At 33.5% G+C, this 20294-nt stretch overlaps 2 protein-coding genes across 32 annotated transcripts in view; one reads left to right on the top strand and one right to left on the bottom strand.

The window, feature by feature from the left end:
* Positions 1-20294, top strand: part of si:dkey-274m17.3 — an 80234-nt gene that overhangs the window by 15622 nt on the left and 44318 nt on the right. Inside the window, exon 6 of one of the 7 annotated variants that reach the window (XR_012387130.1) lies at positions 16506-16641. The exons of 5 other annotated variants lie outside the window; for them this stretch is intronic. The gene's annotated coding sequence lies outside the window, so the exon portion shown is untranslated. Of the gene's footprint in view, positions 1-16505; positions 18179-20294 lie in introns of those variants that run through there. One more of the 7 variants, XM_073916670.1, reaches the window with a different exon arrangement.
* The window catches only part of cadpsa (Ca2+-dependent activator protein for secretion a), a 252412-nt gene continuing 245396 nt past the window's right edge, over positions 13279-20294 (bottom strand). For all 25 annotated transcript variants that reach the window (XM_073916631.1, XM_068224318.2, XM_068224327.2 and 22 more), the window contains 2 exons: positions 19595-19699; positions 13279-16611 (listed from right to left, as the gene is read on the bottom strand). In XM_073916631.1, coding sequence (XP_073772732.1) covers positions 16444-16611; positions 19595-19699 — 273 coding nt within the window. In that variant the 3' untranslated portion in view covers positions 13279-16443. The remainder of the gene's footprint in view (positions 16612-19594; positions 19700-20294) is intronic.

The following is a 20294-nucleotide window of genomic DNA, read 5'->3' as shown; positions in this document are numbered from 1 at the left end:
GCTTTTCCATGCTGGTTTATACTTACTATTTGTTCAATTGAGAAGGTCCCATTTCCACCTGTTTAGAGAGCAGATTGCAAGAGCAGAACCTCCCTCGGATCCTATTAAACGTTTTTCCTCCTTCACCTATTCAGAGGAACCAATTTTCCAGCGCGATTCAGAGTTCAGCCCCGAAAGAAGCAGCTCTTTCACTTTTAGCCACTAAAGCACTGCGTGGAACCTGGTTTTGTGTTTTTCTGAAATAAAGGAAAGGATTAAAGCGGGGAAGAAAAGACTTAGCCTGGCCAGAGGTATAGCACGAAATGAAAAAAAGAGAGACCCTTTTAAAGCTGTATAAAAAGTTTGCCGGAATCCAGAGTTTTGTGTGCTTGCTACAATGACCAGTCGCCCTCTCGTCTTTTTAAGAGGGCCAGCTTGAATTCATTTGTTTGCAGACGATTTCACCTGAGACTCACAACAAATTATTACAAAAAGGCCGCAACTTGATTACTGAGAGGAGAATATGGTTGAAGCTGCTCACACAGCGTCGCCCGGAGATGTTGACTTAGCATTCCACTGATTGAAGCGTGATGACGTCTTCTAGCACGACTGCCTATGACAGTAATTAATTTGTTAGTGTTTTGCATGCAGTGAGCAGCCCATTGCGGATTGGCATTGATTCGTTTCTTCGTCAATTGTAATAGTTTTAATATATTGTAATACTAAAAGTTTGGAAACATGATTTATTTTTTTAACAAATCTGTTCACCAAGGGTGCATTACTTATTAAAATAGACCTAATACAGATTATAATTTCCATTCAAATAAACCTTTCTGTTTTAGTAAATATTAAAATGTAATTGTGCTTTAAAGCTGAATTTTCACATCATTCTAAAATTTAAAGTCACGTGATTCTTTGTATTATTGGTGCGCAATCATTAATAAAGGTTTTTATTTACCTAACATTGAAGACTATTACTTAGTGGAAAACTTTTTTTTTTACTCTTCAGTATTTATAAGTAAACATAAAGTTCAAAATAACAGTATTTTGAAATAAACTTATTTGTCAATTTATTATATGGAAAAAACTACTGTATTTTTTAAAATGGCAAGAAGCCACAAAACCAATAACAATCAGAAATGTTTCAATACTGTATTATATTGCACAAACAACCCAGAAACAGTTGTTTTTAACTAAAATATTATTTAATAATATGTATCGTATTTTGATCAAATAAATTCAGCCTATTAAGCAGAAGACAGTCCTCTAAATATAAAATAAAAAAAAAAAATTTTGCTCGTTTTGAAAAATCCCTTTCCCCACACCTGCAACCACTGCAGAGAGGGCTTTAAACAGGTTCCACTAATTCTACTCATATGCAAATGATCGAACTCTAATTTGAGTTTATTCAGGCTCAATTAGCGGCTTGTCTACACAATCAACATTGATCCTATTGCAGTAACTTCTCCATCAGTCCGCGAACACGTTGTGAAATTAGCTCGAAATCCCATTCAGCGGACGCGCTGGTCTTTAGAAAGCAAGAGGCAAAAGACGGAGCACGATTTACAAAACAAATTGCTTGTGTATTAAGGCGCGTTTAATTGTCGTGTAGAAAATACATAACTTTACATAAAGTTTGAGAATAAATCGCCGCCGTTAGAGGAAACTGGCTTTTTTTGCTCTGTACGGAAGTAGCCTATATTGCTTGGCTATTTTATACAGTAGCTTGCAAAACTTTTAGATCTTAATTGAAACAAAAATAACAGGTTGATTGATAAACAGCACGAATCTAATGACCAAAAAATGAGATACAAAATCTTTAAAAAATGTTTAGACTAACTAAATTCGAAGTGGGATAAATGGATTTCCAGCCTTCGGCTTTTTAAAATTGTGATGTTCTTCCGGTTTGAGTAAGTTTAAAAAGTTTAAAAAAAATAAGAAAAAAATTTTTATCCATTGGACTAAATGAGCTTTATCTTAACTTTTCTTCTTCTCAATCACCCTTTTGATGCAATGATAGTCTTGCCTTTTCAGTAATCCTTTTGGCAGGCAATTTACATTGAATCCCCGCTGATTATTCATACTTGTTATGTTTGTATGTTTACTGTATATAAAATTAATGTAATAAGCAGTTTGATTGAGGCAACTCAATGCAGACATTTATCATACAGTAATATTTAGCTTACGCTTTTCATTTATCCCACTTTACTTCACACGTTTATTAGATGTTTTATCATAATAATACTTTAGCAGCACTCAAAACTTCACCAATAAGGTTTATTCATATTCTACAGTTTTGTTCAGACATAAATTGCCTATTCAGCAAAAACTGTCTGGCTGAGGGGTAAATATATATCCTTATAAATATATATAAATATCTAAATAATAAAGTTTAATAAATATATACAATTTAATACAAAAAGGTTTTCAGCTCTATTGTAATCAATCATCTGGGGAAGTATTTAGATGACTATGGATATAGTAAACAGAACATCAAAAACCATGGTTTTATTATTATGCATGGCTAATTTTCAAAATTGGTGTGGAAAGGATGAGAGACATCCTTTATCATACACCCTCCAATTGTTACCATCAGTTCATCGATATTGTGTTCCCAGATGTGTAAGAAATAGGACAAAATGTCCATTTATACCTCTAGCAATTAAGTTTTTAAATTCCTCCTCTCTCAGTAGCAGTTGATAGCCAGTATACTAGATATTTATTTAGAGTAGGGGTACCATGTTTTTATATGATTTATGTATATAAATGTCATAGGTGAAATGTCAGATGTCTCTATGAGTGTATGCTGCAAATAAAATTTCCCTACTGGGACAAATAAAGTTAACTAACTGACATAATCAAAACTTTTTGGGTAACTCATGGAAACAAGCATTAATGTACAAATACATAAGTAGACTTCAGGTTTTAAAAGTGGTCAGTTTTGACATATTTACTTTTCTGAAGGCTAATTTTCAACAGGATTATGTTCTTGATCTCTATCCACTTTGTCTGATTATAACATGATTAAGTTTTTTTTTATAAATGACTCCATCTTTTACAACAGCAATGACAGCTTGTAAATCCCATTAGTGTTTTATATTAGGAGAAAAAACTAAAAAGTGTCTGGCCAACAGTACTGTGTACTTCCAGATAACAGACACCTGTGAACGCAGCAGCTTTATATGTCAGGTGCACTGAGATGCAGCACATTAATTGTGAGAATTACAAGACAACAGAGACAAACAGAAATATGGCGCGACACAAACACACCTCCAGAGACACATTGTGTCACACGTTGTGGCAGGAAACCCACCCTTGGGTGCATTTAGAGACTGATTCAATACAACGCTTGCAAACCATCTGTTCTCAGATCAGTCGAAGAGTCTTGATGAAAATTTAAATTTAGCTTTGATCTGTGATTCTCCAATGATACAGAGAAGAGATCTGTTGATTAGTTCACTTTTCCTCAATGTTGGTTTGAGTGAGTTTTTACGGATTACTTTCATCAATGTTTGGTAACACTTTACAATAAGCTTCATTAGTTGATGCATTTACTAACATTAACTAATCATAAACAACACATATACATTTATTAATCAAAATTGAACATTTACTAATGCATTATTAACATTCAAGTCCATGCTTGTTAACATTAGTTAATGCATCATGAGTTAACATCAACTAACAATGAACAACTGTATTTTCATTAACTAACGTTTATCAACATGAATAAATACTGTATTTTATATGTATTTGTATATGTATTTTATAATGTATTGTTCATTGTTTGTTCATGTTAGTAAATGCAATATTTAACATTAACTAATGAACCTTATTGTAAAGTGTGACCGAATGTTTTCTAAACGATAGCTTCATTTTGTCATTTAAGTGTTTGCTTCAAACGTGTAAGTTAGATTACAAACTGCACAGATATTAATATGTAAAGTGAATTAGGTCTGAATCAGCATCCTTGTTTGCATTTTCTTAGTGACTTTTTGTTGTTATTGGTGAGTAAGGAATCCATAGTGTGGACTGATGTTTAACATAAACAGATCAAATGGCAGGGATAGAACATATCGGCATAATCATTATGACTGCAGGTGTCCACGTTTGTGATCATATAGGAATAATATAACTTTTTTTGATTATGATATGAAAAAGCGAGGCATTAGACATATTTTGTTTGTGTGCTCTTTTATGAAGTCTTACATTAAATGTTGTTTTCAGTGCAGCTGACATTCTTTTAAAAATGTCTGTAACAGTTTATAGTTGTGTTAAAGCTGTGCTTTAATATTCTTAAAAGTTTTATCTTAAGTATCACATCAGAAGTAAGATAGTTTTACAGGTTTAGAAATTTGTTTTATTTTTTTCCAGAGATAACACTATCTTGTATTAACATTTCGTTTTTTTATATATTAAAGTTTGCCCATTTTTGCCAATATTTATTTATTTATTTATTTATTAATTTATTTGTTTGTTTGTTTTAAATGAAAAATATTTCCTTGTTATCCAGCTAAACAAATATTATAGATTTAATAAACTATAATAACCCTGTAATAACTACATGAGGGTCAGTAAATGATGAAATATTCTTTCAAATATTACTTAATATAGTTAATTTGAAACTTTTAACCATGACTATATTCACAGTATAGCGCAGCCTCAATTGTAAACTTCAACCTTATTATATATATATATATATATATATATTGAAATCAAAATTTTTAGCCTCCCCGTTTGTTCAACACATTTCTAAACATAATAGTTTTAATAACTCATTTCTAATAACTGATTTATTTGATCTTTGCCATGATGACAGTAAATAATATTTTACTAGATATTGTTTAAGACACGTCTATACAGATTAAAGTGACATTTAAAGGGTTAACTAGACAGGATAGGGTAGTCAGGTAAATTATTGTTTAATGATGGTTTATTCTGTAGACAATCATAAAAAATAAACTTGCTTAAAGGGGCTATTAATTTTTTTTTTAACTTAAAATGTTTTTTAAATAAAATTAAAAACTCTTTTTATTGTTGCCAAAATAAAACAAATAAGGCTTTCTTTAGAAGAAGAAATATTATTAGACATATTGTGAAAATGTCCTTGCTCTGTTATAATATATATATATATATATATATATATATATATATATATATATATATATATATATATATATATATATATATATATATAATGCAAAAAAATGAAATCTTTTCAAATATGCAAATGTTCAGAGATATAATATGTTCAGAGATGTCTACAAAGTCAAGCTGATTTGTGCTAAACTCTCAGAAATAAATAAGGGTACAAAATACATAACTGTACATTTTTATACAATTCTGGTGGACATAAGTACCTTTAGTGTACACTTTTGTACCTTTAAGGTTGACTTTTGTACTTTTAAGTTACTGTGAGTTACACATTTGTACTTTATTGGTATTAATATGTACATTTGAAGGACCTGTTAGGACCTTAATTTCGGACAGTGTTTTAGAATTATCATGCAGATTTGTTGGTGAACTGTCAATTTAATTCAGTTCAATTCATCTTTATTTCTATAGCGCTTAGACAATGTAGATTGTGTCAAAGCAGCTTCATAGAAGATTATAGTAAATTGAAACCGTGTCAGTCCAGTTTTCAGTGTTGAAGTTCACATACATCTTTTTTTCTAAATTCAACAGAAATGCTTACTTTGAGCAAACTTAGAGCTTAAACCAAGCCTCACTCATGTGGCTACAGTAAGACAAAAAGTATAGCAGCTGTCCAAGTTGCAAAGAAGTCGGTGAGCAAGCAGAAGAGCTGTGTTGTCAGACAGTTGCTGTGGACTGCAAAAAAAAACGTCTGTTGTTAATGCCAAGTCCTTTTGTCAGCCAGGACATTCCAGTAGTTTCTCACCTGCGTCTTGCTGCCTGTCCGTTCAGCTCTCTTCAGCTCCACACAAACTAGCTTTTTTACAATTGTGTGGTCTTGTCATAGCCTATCTAGTGCATGCTCTCTTAGCCAGCTCTTTTCTGTTCAGATTGTCTTTCAGCGCACCTTTCTTCTCTATTTTCCTTTTCAACGTTCTTTCAAGTGCTGAGCGAACCACTTTTGCTCCTGCTTCTATTTTTCTGACCCTTGTCCGTGTGCAGCAGGTTCCCCATAATGTGGGCTCTGAATGGCGCAGTGTTTTTTTCCAAAGCGCCGGGGACTCGACCGCACCTTTGATGCTTGGAGCGCAAGGTTTGAATGCTTTTTCCAGAACAATGGCCGAGGAAAGCCCGACAAAGCCGCGGGTGCAGGGCAACCTGAGTAACCCTACTTCACCTTCCTATTCAGCATGCACGTCCCTCATCTGTCCACCAAATTAAATATGCTCCGCAAAATGCACAAGGGAATGTCCCCTCGGGTGTTGTGGGGGACGGAGGAGGCCGCGGGACGCAGACGATGTGTCTTGTGAGTAAGGTTGAACATTAACATATTCACTTGAGGCTGCTGAACAGGTGGATGGAGGAAGAATGGGAATGAGCGAGGGATGTGATTGCTGCCGTTTGATTGGCTGTGGAGAATGTGAGCTCATTGCTCTTAAGGGCCTGATTATCCACTTTAAACTTATTTACAGCATATTTGTGTTTCTTTGGGGATGTTTGGAGTTGTTAGACTTGCACATGACATCATCGGGTTAGTTCAGAATTACTTTACATGTGGAGCTTTAGAAAAATCGTTGTAATTGATGACAGATGCTTCTTACAAAGGTATGAAGATGATTTAAAAGATTATCAAGTTATTGAATTATATACACTTTGTTAAAGTGTATATACATATTTATACATTTAATTCGGTAACCCAGCAGTTGGTTGTCTATTTTTACGCAAATTGATGGATAAAGTGAGGACAAACTGTTTTTGACTGCCATGGGTTGAAATAAATATATAATAATAGTAATAATATTATCGTAACAGTTTTGTTTAAAAAAAGGCAGAGGTTCAGTGTTGTTAATATAGTTTTTCCCTGTAAGTTAGGCCTAACCTTTCAGCCATGACTATATTCAAAATATACCACAACTTCTACCTTATTATAAATATATAGCAGATGATAATTCAGAAGCTTTTAAAAATGTTCCCATTTAAACACAGGTTCCAAGCTTTAGTATTTACATCAATGATGCCTTGATTCTAAAGAACTTTTAAGTGAAGAGTTCATGAATGCTTTTTAGTCTGAAAAAAAAAAACATTTTCTAATGTAAAGAACCTTTTTTGTAATGTAAAGCTTGTGTGAATGTTTGTCTTGGGCCATCATTGTCAATGAAGAACCTTCAGTTTTAAACGTGTTAATCACAAAACAAGTAAACCAGGCATTCCATTTTTCAGATTGCTTGAATTGCATCAAGTCAAAGGGCGGGTGTAAGAGGGAAGGCACAGTGAGATCCCAGCATAAGCCCATTCACAAGGCCAGATATGACACACTTTATCCTCCTCTGAGCCATTTCTGATTAAAGCAGGATGATGATGATCATGATCATCTTCATCTCTCTTTGTTTCTCCCTCACTCACTCATTCCTATCCCGACGGCTCTCCCATGAGCCGAACATAATGTGAGATTACTCTAAACATTAAGCTATTCATTTCACGGAAAAGATCAAAAAATAATAATCAGGCGCGTTGTTCCCCGCTCCTAATGCGGAGATAAGAAATATAAGAGGCTTTGAATTGTCCTTGGTGCAGGGATCTGACATCTACCTGTTTACTTAGACACTGCCATCCATCCAATCCCTCCTCTAGAAGCACACGCGTCTAGGTGAGAGTCGTGCTCGGTCGCGTCACCGCGCAATGACATCTGCTCGTGAAAGTACGCACGCTGCGGGCCTCGAATTGAAACGTTTAAGCCTAAACCGATGTTGGCACACAAATGTAATCTCGAGCCCTGCGTTTGTGTCTGCGATTTCTGTTTTTCATTCGTTCTCGAGGTCACACGCTGCGTTTGAAGCCTCTCCCGCGCAGACGCAAGTGCGAACCTGGGGCCAGTTCTTGTTGCGCCGGTCAATTGGAGAATCTTTTATTTGGATACACTTATCGTTCCTATTTCCTAACCTGATTGAGGCTTAAAAGCCAAAGCAGCTCAGATCGTGCCAGAATAAATCTCCTTGCCTATTAATCTGTCGCCGGGTCCTCTCCCTCTCAAAATTGTTGCATTGCGGCGGGATTTATGAGGAAATTAAATGTATGATATCCGAGCCTCCTCTTACGGCGCTCCGCGAGCATTTCTGTCCTCCACTGTTGATCACAGTGAAATCAGCGGCTCGGAGGAAGCGTACATTCCGACAATTAGGTCACAGCGGCGGCCGCGGGAACATATTCTGGCGGCGGGCCTCACTCATTTGTCTTTCCCTGCCCTGTGCCCCCGCGCCGAGACACACACCAAATTGTATCCGTGGCTTCGGATCGGAAAGAGTAAGGAGATGAAAAGGCAATTTCCATCTGCTAGTTAAAGCTCCTCCATTCTTTTCTCTGGCTCTGAACGCGGCGTTATTGCTCGTAGTATATGCTCCAGGGGGTTAAACGAAACACTTCACCTCCGTTATGCTTAACAATCTGTCGGTTGACACAGTGAAGTCTGCTATTCAGACAGAGCGCATGTAAATAATGAATGGTACATTAGACAGTCCTCATCATCAACTGTGTCCTTACAGGTCATAAAGAGGAGTATAATGTGTTTGTGAAACAAAATGTCCTTGCTCTTAAACTTAAACTCAAATATTTGATCTGATACATAATTTTGGCCATTCAATAATGAAAATAAAAAATTAAACCATCTCGAGGTTAAAGTAATGCGAGATTAAACTTATAAATGAATAAAAATTTAAGGATAAACTCATTTAATTTTGAGATTCAGTCAACCTGTTCAACCACATTTCAGCATTGAAAATAAACTAAAATATATCTAATTTTGTTATTAAATATCCATATGAATAATTAGAATGTTAGATCACAAAGGTGATTCCTTGGTGGGTGTTGCATATGTTAAAGCTTCCACTTGTTATTCATATCTGGCATCAGGGTGTATTTTTCTCCTGAAATCCTGTCTTGGATTTTTTTCACATCCTTGGAGACTTGTTTTCGAAGAATCCACATTATAATAAAGATATTCCATCTTCACTTAATATGCCGCAGTATTAATAACTAATCCCTCACATTCATACTTATTGTCTTGAAGGCCAGACTGATTTGTTCTAGAAATCTTCTATGAAAAATGTTAATCTGGTTGAGAAGATCTGCTCTGCGTCATCTTTGGTCAGTCAATCTCCTTCTGTCCTACAGCATACAGGCACTGAAGATGAGCTATGTCTTAATCCCAAAATGTTAATCTCAGACTTTTTCCTTCTTGTTTTCTCGAGTGGGTGAGGGGAGAGGTTAAATCGAGGCTGAAGTATTGTGAGATTCACTTATACTGTAAATACTGAATGAAGCTGGTATGACAAGAGTTTCAAGCTTTCAGTCAAAACACTGTACGTATATGCCAGGACAGTGTTGATGCCAATTTGTAATGCTTTTGTTAATAGTAGTCTAAAAATCTTGCCTTTTAAAGGATTAGTTCACTCCAAAGTCTGTTATTAACTCACCTTCATGTCATCAATCCCCTGAGACATTTGTTCATTTTCACAACACAAAATAAGATATTTTAAATTCAATCTAATTGAATCCAATTAAAGACAGCAAATGATCCCTATTGTCAGTACATTCCGTGTGACTTCAGAGTTTCAACTGTAATCATACAAATCTCCAAGAACACTTTTGTACGGCAAAACAAAACTGTAAAAATGACTGTGTTCACCAAAATCTTCTCGTCCTCCCCAGGTCATCAGGGTGCATGTTTACAATGGGCAAAACAATGTACAGCCAATTAAGTGAGCAAAGTAACACACAAGCAGCATATTGCCCAAAGTAAACATGCACTCTAATATGATGCGGGAGGTTAATAAAGTCTTAATGTGCCGCACAAATTTGTTCATTGAGCTCTGTATGATTACAGTTGAACCACTTAAGTTACATGGAATCTTGTTTGGTTCCTTTTCTGAACTTTGAACATTTACAGATTGTTGTTGTCTATGGAAAGCTCTCAGATTTCATCTTAAATATCTTAATTTGTGATCTGATGATGAATGAATATTACAGGGGATTGAACGAATATCTCAGGGGATTGAACGATACACGAAGGTGAGGAGTATTTAAATTATTGTGTTAAGTAGCCTCTTTTAAAGCCCTTTTCAAGCCTCCAAAAATTGCGGTTATCATGCAAATGAAAAACCAAAATGCATGAAAAGTCCATTCAGAAATTAATTAATAATTCGGGGTCACCAATATTACAGTTTTTCCTCAGTGGTTTTTGGTACATTTCTCACAACACTATTTACATTTGCAATCCATTTAATTCATTTCTCAAAACATTTAGTACAAACTGCAAAACCTAGCTGATAACCTGCAAAAGCATGTCACTTGCTCAAAATGTATTAAACTTAATTTGTTTGTTTGAATTCAACACAAATAAATTGTTTGCAACAGTTCTACATGCAACACTTTTTTCAGTGTACCTCAAAAGTAACGTATTCCTCAAAAGCAAGTATTCATGTCAATGAAAGTGTCAAGGTGAAAAATACTGACACCATTTTACTCTGACAGTTTACTCTGTAATTTTTTTCCAATGCAAAAAAGTCAGATTTTGGTGACACTTCCTGAAAATGCTCAAGACAGCACTATATACTATTTGCACAGCCATTTGAAAACTACAGTAAAGTCAGGCATCACTGCATTTAGTGAGGTATCTGAGTACAACTCACTGAATATGTATGTTTCACTTTTTACTGCATATGCTCTCTGCAATTCTAATCTATTCACAGCATTGTGCAAAAGACTAAATACATCCTTATTTACATCAAACATAAATTTCCTTTAGGCTGAAGCAGTGGCGCAGTAGGTAGTGCTGTTGCCTCACAGCAAGAAAGTCGCTGGTTTGATCCTTGGCTCAGTTAGCGTTTTTGTGACTAGTTTGCATGTTCGGATTTCATTATGAGTTTACTCTGGACATTTTCAATGCAAAAAAGTCAGATTTTTGTGACACTTCCTGAAAATGCTCAAGACAGCACTGTATACTATTTGCACAGCCATTTGAAAACTACAGTAAAGTTAGACATCACTGCATTTAGTGAGGTATCTGAGTACAAGACACTGAATATGTATGTTTCACATTTTTACTCTGCATTTGCTATTTACAATCCTAATTTATTCGCAGCATTGTGCAAAAGAATAAACACACCCTTATTTACAACAAACATAAACTCCCTTTGGGTTGAACTGTGCACAACTGTAAACAATATTGCAGTACATATTGGACCTGAACCTGCAACATACACAGGTCTGTAAATCATTCATCAAATTGTTCTATTTCAAAGACCTTTTCAGACAAATAAAGTTTACAATTTTTTTTTATAAAGTTTTGCTTGACCGATTTTGACATCAAGTTCAAAATTTTTGTATGTAATGACTCAAGTATGAAATGTGGTCTATTAGTTTTATATGGAATGACTATTCAGCATTTACAAGTTTAGTTAATTTTGACTGACATGACATAAGCAAATGATCATGTTATAAATAGCAGAGAGTTGAATGAAAGCAATTGATGCACGTCCGAAAGCATTTGCAATTTGTCGAAAGGAATGAGAAACCGCTACTAGGATGTGAACAAATGACTAATTGTTTTGAGAAATGCATGACCTGTAGTGCAAATGTAAATAGTGTTGTGAGAAATGCACCAAAGCGACTGAGAAAAACTGTAATAAAGGGACTAAGCCGACAAGAAAACGAATGAATGAATGAATGAATTAATACATTTCATTTGGGTAGAGCTGTGCACAACTGTTACAATATTGCAGTACATATTGGAACTGAACCTACAACACACAGGTCTGTAAACCATTCATGAAATTGTTCAACTTGTTCTCAAAAGATTGTAAAAATGTTATAAAATTAGCTTGACAGATTCTGACAACTAGTTTAACATTTTTGTATGTAATGACTCAATTAATGAAATGAGGACTGTTAGTTTTATATGGAATGACTATTCAGGATTCTCAAGTTCAGTTAATTTTGACTGATATGACAAAAGCTAATGATAATGTTATAAAACAGCAGAGAGTTGTATAAAAGCAATTGACACATGTCCAAAAGCATTTGCAATTTGTTGGAAGGAATGAGAAACTGCTACTATGATGTGAACAAGACTAATTGTTTTAAGAATAACCTGTTGTGCAAATGTAAAAAGTGTTGTGAGAAATGCACCAAAGCCACTGAGAAAAACTGTATTATAGTACCAATATAGCTGGCCATTGACCAACTATTTTTGAATTGATATGATAAAGGTTTTCGCTATTAAGAAATGTATTTTTTGTGAATTTAAACTTGTAAGAAATATATTCTTGGTATCAACAACTGAAATTTAACTGCAACCTGTGGTAACAGTAAACTAGGGAAAATACAATGAACTAGCTGAAACTTAAATTATGATGCAAGGGCATAGGTTTGCACTTGACATTGGTGGGGACTGGTGTATACAATACATGTTGCATAATGTTCATGTGTTTGGGAAGCGGTGCCACTCATGGAGAGAATGTGATTGAACCTACTCTGCTTGTCTAGGTTAATAATGACAGCACAATGTGTTGTGTATAAAATTATTGGTGAGGACATTTAAATAGTTGATGGATATTGGTGGGGACATGTCCCCTCCATCCATGCTAAATCTACGCCCCTATCATGATGTCCCGTATCATATTTCTGCAAGTGATGGCATCACTGTTCAGAAATGAATGTTTTTACTAGTGTAATTATAATTGCTGATACCAGAAATGCAATATAGATGAAATTAAATTTTAGATACCAAAAATGAATATTTGAGCCACTGAAAACATAATGAATCAATAACATTCTGTGAATGACTAAAATTCAAAATGTCATGTCATACAAACACCAGTTATTCTGAAACAACTTGTTGAAATTGACAGAACGAGAAAGAGGTTTAAATTTCTTTCAAAACACTGTCATGAATCACCAAAGACGGTATAAAATGCGAAACCACCAAAATATTAGTATCACAGATGACACTGAATAATTAGCTATCTATTTCTTATTATTAGATCTCAAATTAAGAGCAATATGAGCTTGAAAGTAGAATTCAATGAGCTTTACGTTAGACTTCCACAACCAACAGCTAGTTTGAGTGTGAAAAGCCTTGGTCTGACCTTTATGTACAAGCAAAAAACAAAGTAATGGTTTTATTTTTTATTTTTATTTTTGTAAGCCCAGATTTCTGCATTCCAGCTGTGGGTGTACATAAGGCCGAAGCGAGATGAATCCACCAGTTACTTTCCACAAAATCAAAAGCTTTCGGATAAGATTTCTGACAATTGAGACATGCAGCTACTGCACAGAGGGGGATATAAAGCACTATATACACAAAAACAACAGTGGCAATGATGAAAACCTGTAAGCGTTTAGAGTCAATCCAGACAGAAGGTTCGTAAATGCTTTGTTGCAACAAAACGAATACAAAAGAAAGCTTTATCGTCATTCCCCTCACCCCCCAAATACAGAATAAATATATTTTTTTATATTTTAAAATAACGCATGGCTTAAAAACATTAAAAAAAATTATTGACGTCAGTTTAAGTATATCACAAATAAGCTATATTGCCTCTCTAAAATACAGCTACGAACAGATCACCTTACCTAACTTGTTAAAAAAAGGTGTAAAACAGATTGTGGATATTAGACATTTTGTCGAGATGAATATATAAACATCTGAACAAGTTAATACAATCATATCAGTTAACCTACACTCCAAAAAAAGAAACAAGTCTATGCACAGTTATGTACCATTACTGTATTTACAATACGTTGAAGAAGCGGCAAACGGATTTGCATTGAACGGGGACACGACAAGCATTTTTCCTTATCCATCTCACACAACATTGTTTACGAATGATACTCCATATTGCTTAGAAACACTTAGGAATGAATTTCAGACAATTTGCTTTCTTATATATATATTTTTTTATCTCAAAAAACTGCAACAGGTTGCTTTAATCCAACTGTGGATCAAATATGGACAATTTTTGTAGTTAGGTCAATAGCAATATTTGGCATTTGTGACCATGGATCACAAAACCAGTCATAAGTGTCACTTTTTTTTTTTGGAAATTGAAATATATACGTTGTCCAAAAGCTGTTTGGTTTGTTAGAAGTGGACAATATTTGTATAATTGGACTATTACATATTTCTAAAGCAACTTTAATTTTCTAAATCTGGAATCTAAAAATAGAGAAAATGCATACACTATATATATTTATATATGAAACAACACAATTCTTGGGATTTCATTGGGACAACTTAATTTGTTTATGTTCAATTTACATAAATTTGTTAAAAAGGGTTGAGTTAACTTAACAGTGTATTACTAATAAAACCTTATGTTTTAATAGATTATTGGTAGGAAATGTCTTCAACTTGATCCTTATTTAATTTTCAAATTATTTTTGTCATGAAATAAAAAAACGATAATTCTGACTCAAACAATGCATTTTTTTATATTCCCACAAATATACACAAAAAATACTGCTGCTTGTTCAAACTACCTGTTTAAAATGAGCTGAAACAAAATAATTATTGGACTTTGTGTTGGGACAGCATAAAGAAATTGTGTTGGTCTCACTACGCTGTAAAAAACAATTACTTAAAAAACTTCGTAAACCCATATCCTTAAAAACGACATGTTGATTTTACTTAGAAAAGTTAAGTCAAGTCAATGGTTTAACTCATTTTTTAAAGTAAAATCAACTTGTCATTTTTAAGACAATGGGTTTACTTTATTTTTTAAAATAATTGTTTTTACTGTGCACTGTTAAAAGCAATTACTTAAAAAGTGAGTAAACCCTATGCCTTAAAAATGACTCGACTTAAGCAATGTAAGTATTTCAGTTGTAGCCTACAAATGTTAAGTTGACTTAACTTGATTTTTGTTAAAATTATGCACATAGTTTATTTACTTAATAACTTGAAGGCAATCAGTTTAGTCACTTTTTTCAACGAATCGCTTTTTACTGATAAGGGGAGTTGTAGTTTCCAGCATGTTCTGCGTGGGATTGAATTAAGAGAGGGAAATATTGACAATAAAAGTAATCTGAGGTGTTTTAAGTTAATAGATATACAGCTTAGCTTAATTAGCTAAAATGCTTTGTTGCTTTGCTCAACGATCAATATCTGTCCTAAAATTAGTTCTGATTTCAGTCTGTGTATGTAACTCATGAAATCTGCTTAAAATGGCTCTTATAATTCATTTAGGATAAGAGACTTCAAAATGTGCGACACATAATAAACACACATGATATAATCAGACTTTTGAGTTTAAGACCTTTGAGTTTAAGTTAAATAACAATACAAATGTATTTAAACTTTTATTTGATAAAATCATGTTGGACCAACTCAATTGCATTTAATTGTGTAAATAGTTTTTTAGTTTGTGCTAAACAAATTTATTGGATGGAAATCCTGCTCTCAAATAAATTAAGTTCATCCAATGAGTTATTTTTTGAGTGTACCCATGCAACATACTCAAAAAAATTAATAATTAACAATTAATAAGTAATAATTGCTGCTTGTTTAAACTACTTATTCAAAATGAGTTGAAATAACAATGTTTAAGTATTTGTGGCACAACTTAATTGTTTTATGTTTAATACACTTAAAATGATTAAGTTAACTTAATTTGTGTTGGAAGAACTTGAATGAGTTGTGTGGAACACAGCATTTTTTACAGTGTGATGTCGCAGAACACTAGAGTTTGAGCTTGCAAAATGTAAAAATGGGTGGGATTAAAAAAGACAATGAGACAAAATACAAGCGATTGGTCCATATTTTACATTTCTGTACAGAGAGGTCATGTTTTGATCTTAGATTGGGCTCGAGTAGTCACGTGATGCTATTTCGCAGGTCAGAGTTCACCAAGCTTGAACTGCAACACAGCGAACTGCCAAACGTGTTGCATGAGTTTGCGTTTCTGGTGTGTCGCATTAGCATGCGTATGAATGGAAGTCTATGTGAAGAAATGTGCAGTGTGACTGCAGCCTTAGACTGGTTTTGAGGTCTAGGATCACATTTATTAATATCAATATGTCAAAAATTGACCCAAATGTGGCTTGAAACAACCCAGAATGTTTTTGAAAAGTAATTTAAATTTAAATTAGTATGTTGTTTTCATCATCTAAATGGAGATTAATAAATTGTTGTGTCACTTCAATTGAAATTGGTCTCTTGTCTGTCATCAAACATGACTTTATCAACATCCAGACCTGTACGAGTGATGGACAGTGGTGTACATGCATTATTTTAGGCCACGATAACCGTGGCTGTGACTGAAGTGTCTCCAGCAGGATCTAGTCGTCTTCTTCATCACTATCTTTCATTGATATCCCCTGCATCCCTCCTTCTCTCACAGATGCTGTGGCCTCTTCTAGAATCAGCCTGTTTCTCACAGTCTCGTACATCTTGCTGTTCAGAGTTGAGTCTAATACGCCTTGCAGTCGGAAATCACGATACTTTTTCTGTGTAAACAAGGAGAATTGTGGATTTAGGTACATCTAGCTCAATTTTCCTTTCATTACTTATAACAGTAATAATAGTCATGACATTCTTTTATTAAAACACAATCCCAATGTTTTAATTTCAGAAGAGTTAAGAAAGCAATATTTGGTAGAAAAAATGTTCACAACAAATGAACACTGACCAACTGTCATTTTCTAAAAATATATATTTTTAAAATGCTCTAAATGATAATATTTTGAATACTTTTGATTAATTAAAATTAATTATGAGTAGAGTTGCACAAATTTATTGTCCAATAATTGGTATTGGCTGATACTTTTTTGTGAAACTGAACTTTTGTTGCAAACTATTTACAGTATAGGAGCTAAATTTACACAAACAAATACAATTTTGTTCAACTTAATTTATTTGTTTAAATTCAGCCCAAATAAATTGTTAGCAACAACCTACCTTGAAAAAATTTAGTAAATCCCATGTTTTTTTTTCCAGTGTAATAAGAAATGTATTTCTAATATCAACTGAATTTTAACAGCATTTAGCAGTAAACTAGGGAAAATACGACAAAATAGTTGAAATTTAATTGATAACATCAAGAATCTGATTTCTGCGACTGATGTTGTCATTGTTCAGGAATGAACATTTTAACCCGGGGTAATGTAAATGCTGATAATAAAAATGGCATTGTATGATATTCAATTCATGATACCAAAAGCAACATTTAAAATAGGGAAAATGTAATAAGTAAAATAAATAAAAATCTATGAATGTCAACGAATGAAATTCAAAATGCTGTATCATATAGAGAGCAGTTATTCTGAAACAACTTCAAGAGAATACATTGTTCTGTTTTTATTTCTTTCAAAACACTATTGTTATTATAGTTATTATAGTAAGTATAGTATCTGTTTCATATTGTTGGATGTCTATGAGCAATGTCAGCCTGAAAGTGGGATTTTTTTCACATGAGATTTACAACCAATAGCTAGTTTAAGTGTGAAAAAAAAAGTTTATGTACAAGCGAAAAACAAAATCATGAGATTTTTGTCGGGTAAGCCCAGATTTCTGCATTCTAGCTGTGGGTGTACATAAGGCTGAAACAAGGTAAATCCACCAATTACCTTTTACTAAATCAAAAGCTTTCGGATGAGGCTATTTCAAGCCAACTCCTCGTGACATGTAGACAATTTTTTAATTACAAATTTAACCCAACATTTGGGTCCATATTTGACATTTATTAATATCAATATATTACTATCTGACAAAAGATGGCTTTAAACAACCCAGCATCTAATAACAGTATTTTATACAGAATAAAACAAACTTTACTCAAATTTTATTTCTAATAAATCCAGAAAATCCAAATAATTTTTAAATGGTCTCTTTTTTTTTTTTCAAACTTCAAGAAAAGGATATAATCTTTTAAAAAGTTTAGGGACATCACTAAGATATGCTGATTTGTTGCTAAAGAAACATTAATGGATAAATTATGTGATTACAAATTATTCACACAATGGCAGTAAATTTTTTAAAATGGTTCTTGATTCTTCCTTTCATCTTTCTAATTTCAAAAAAAACAAAAAAAAAAAAAAATTTCATAGCTTAATCACAGTATAGAATAAACATATAATTATTATGCTAACTCATTTGTGAACAATGGAATTAAGGAACAAATTATTACTGCACTGTGAAACCCAAAAAGTTAAGGTAACTCAAACCGTTTGAAGAAACCAATTGCAACAAAACATTCAAGTAAAAAACTAATCCTAAAGAGTATTGTGACCTTAATCCATTTGAGTAAATGAAGCAATTAGAGCACAGTAAAACCAAATAAATAAAGATAACTCAAACTAACTGAGTACTGTAAAACCCAATAAATTAAGGCAACTTAAACCGTTTAAGGAAACCGATTGCAACAAACCAGTTGAGTTTAAAAAACAACAACTAATCTATATGAGTACTGTGAACTTACTCCATTTAAGTTGAAGTAACGAGGTTACATAATGAGGTTAATTAACTTATTACCTTCAACACGGAGTTCAAAACTCTTTTCAAATAAGCAGAATTAACTTTCAGTCAATTTTGAGTTAACTACACTCATTTCATTTGATAAAGTTGACTGTTGGGTTTTTACAGTGTAAGATTATCAAATTAACAAGCAAGTTAGATAGAAGTAATCTAAAAGTAGTTCAAAAGTAGTCAGGGTACAGTAACTAAAATAAGATTGTGTTACAGATTACAATGATTTCATCTTGTTATTCGAAATCAGTAACACAATCTAGATGACTTATTTACCCGTAAGGTGTTGTATTTACCCATAACTTTATTAATATAAAAGAGCAACATTTAGACCAGTACTGAATAAAATAATTAAGTAATAGCTTCATTTAGGATTAATCTCCAACATGCTAACCTAGTTTATTAATTGTATTATTATTTTAATTCCTAAAGATAATAATCACACAAATGCAAGTTTTAATAGCATTTTAGAACATATATGAATTTTGGTAATGGGATTTAAAAATTCAAGATTGTTCTGTTACTTATTTATGAAAAATGCCATTTTTAATGTAACAGTTGATATTCTGATACGATAAATAAATATAATAAATAAATACGGAAAAAAAACAGTAGTCAGTAAACCTAATCTGTTACACCAGATTTCAGTTTTACCCTTCAATTTGTCCATCAAGAAAATCGTGACATACATTTACACACACACATACTATACAAATGCACAAGAATAAATGTGTAAAGCCATACTAGGAAATCCTGCTGATCTCGCTGAAAGAAAAAAAAAAAAAAACTGAGCACAAGCAGAGACTGGAGAAAAAAAAACTGATCCAGCTCTGAATTTTATAACAGTTGTTTCAAGTACCTTTGGTGCAAATACTGTTACAATTACTTCCCGCAGACATTTTTGAATCTATATCTGAAGTTATTTCAGTTCCTCGTTTCAGTGGTCAGTGACAGTGTAGTTTTTACCTTCACAACTCTGATGAGGATTTTCAGCTGATAGACGTGAAGCTGCAGGTCCATGCGGTCTGTCAACCACGTGCCCAGGAGGTTCATTGTGCTGGTGTACCATTGCTGAAACACAAATACATGATTCTCCAGCAAACACAGACACACAGAAAAATGCTGCCACACACAAACACGCATCTACAGAAACACAACACAAACACACAAGCACTGTATACAATAGATTTAAATCACAATGATGAGCAAATGAGCATTGATTTAGTACAAGATCTAAAAATAATCCTTAACCTGATTTACTACAACTCTAAATTGACTATTTTACTCTTCTTGACTGTTTGTGTACGTATGGATCAAAGACAAAAAAGCCATCTATGTGGAAAATCGTTCCTTTTTTATAATAAGAATAATAATTACATTTTTATAGCGCTCTTCTGGACACTCATAGCTTTACACATTTTTGGGGGAATCTCCTCATGCACCACCAGTGTGCAGCATCCAGCTGGAGGCAGCTGTGCCAGACCACACCACACAATTTTATCCAATTTTAAATTATCTATCCGACTTTAATGTCTCATCCGAAAGACGGGACTCATTAAACAGACTAGAGTCCCCTTCACTATACTGGGGCATTACGATGGGACTCATTAAACAGTATAGAGTCCCCTTCACTATACTGGGGCATGAGGACCCACACAGACCGCAG

Source organism: Danio rerio, chromosome 11 (genome assembly GCF_049306965.1).
Source record: "Danio rerio strain Tuebingen ecotype United States chromosome 11, GRCz12tu, whole genome shotgun sequence".
Lineage (NCBI taxonomy): Eukaryota > Metazoa > Chordata > Actinopteri > Cypriniformes > Danionidae > Danio > Danio rerio.
Note: the sequence above shows the minus strand (reverse complement) of the source record. Positions and strands in the feature narration are given on the sequence as shown.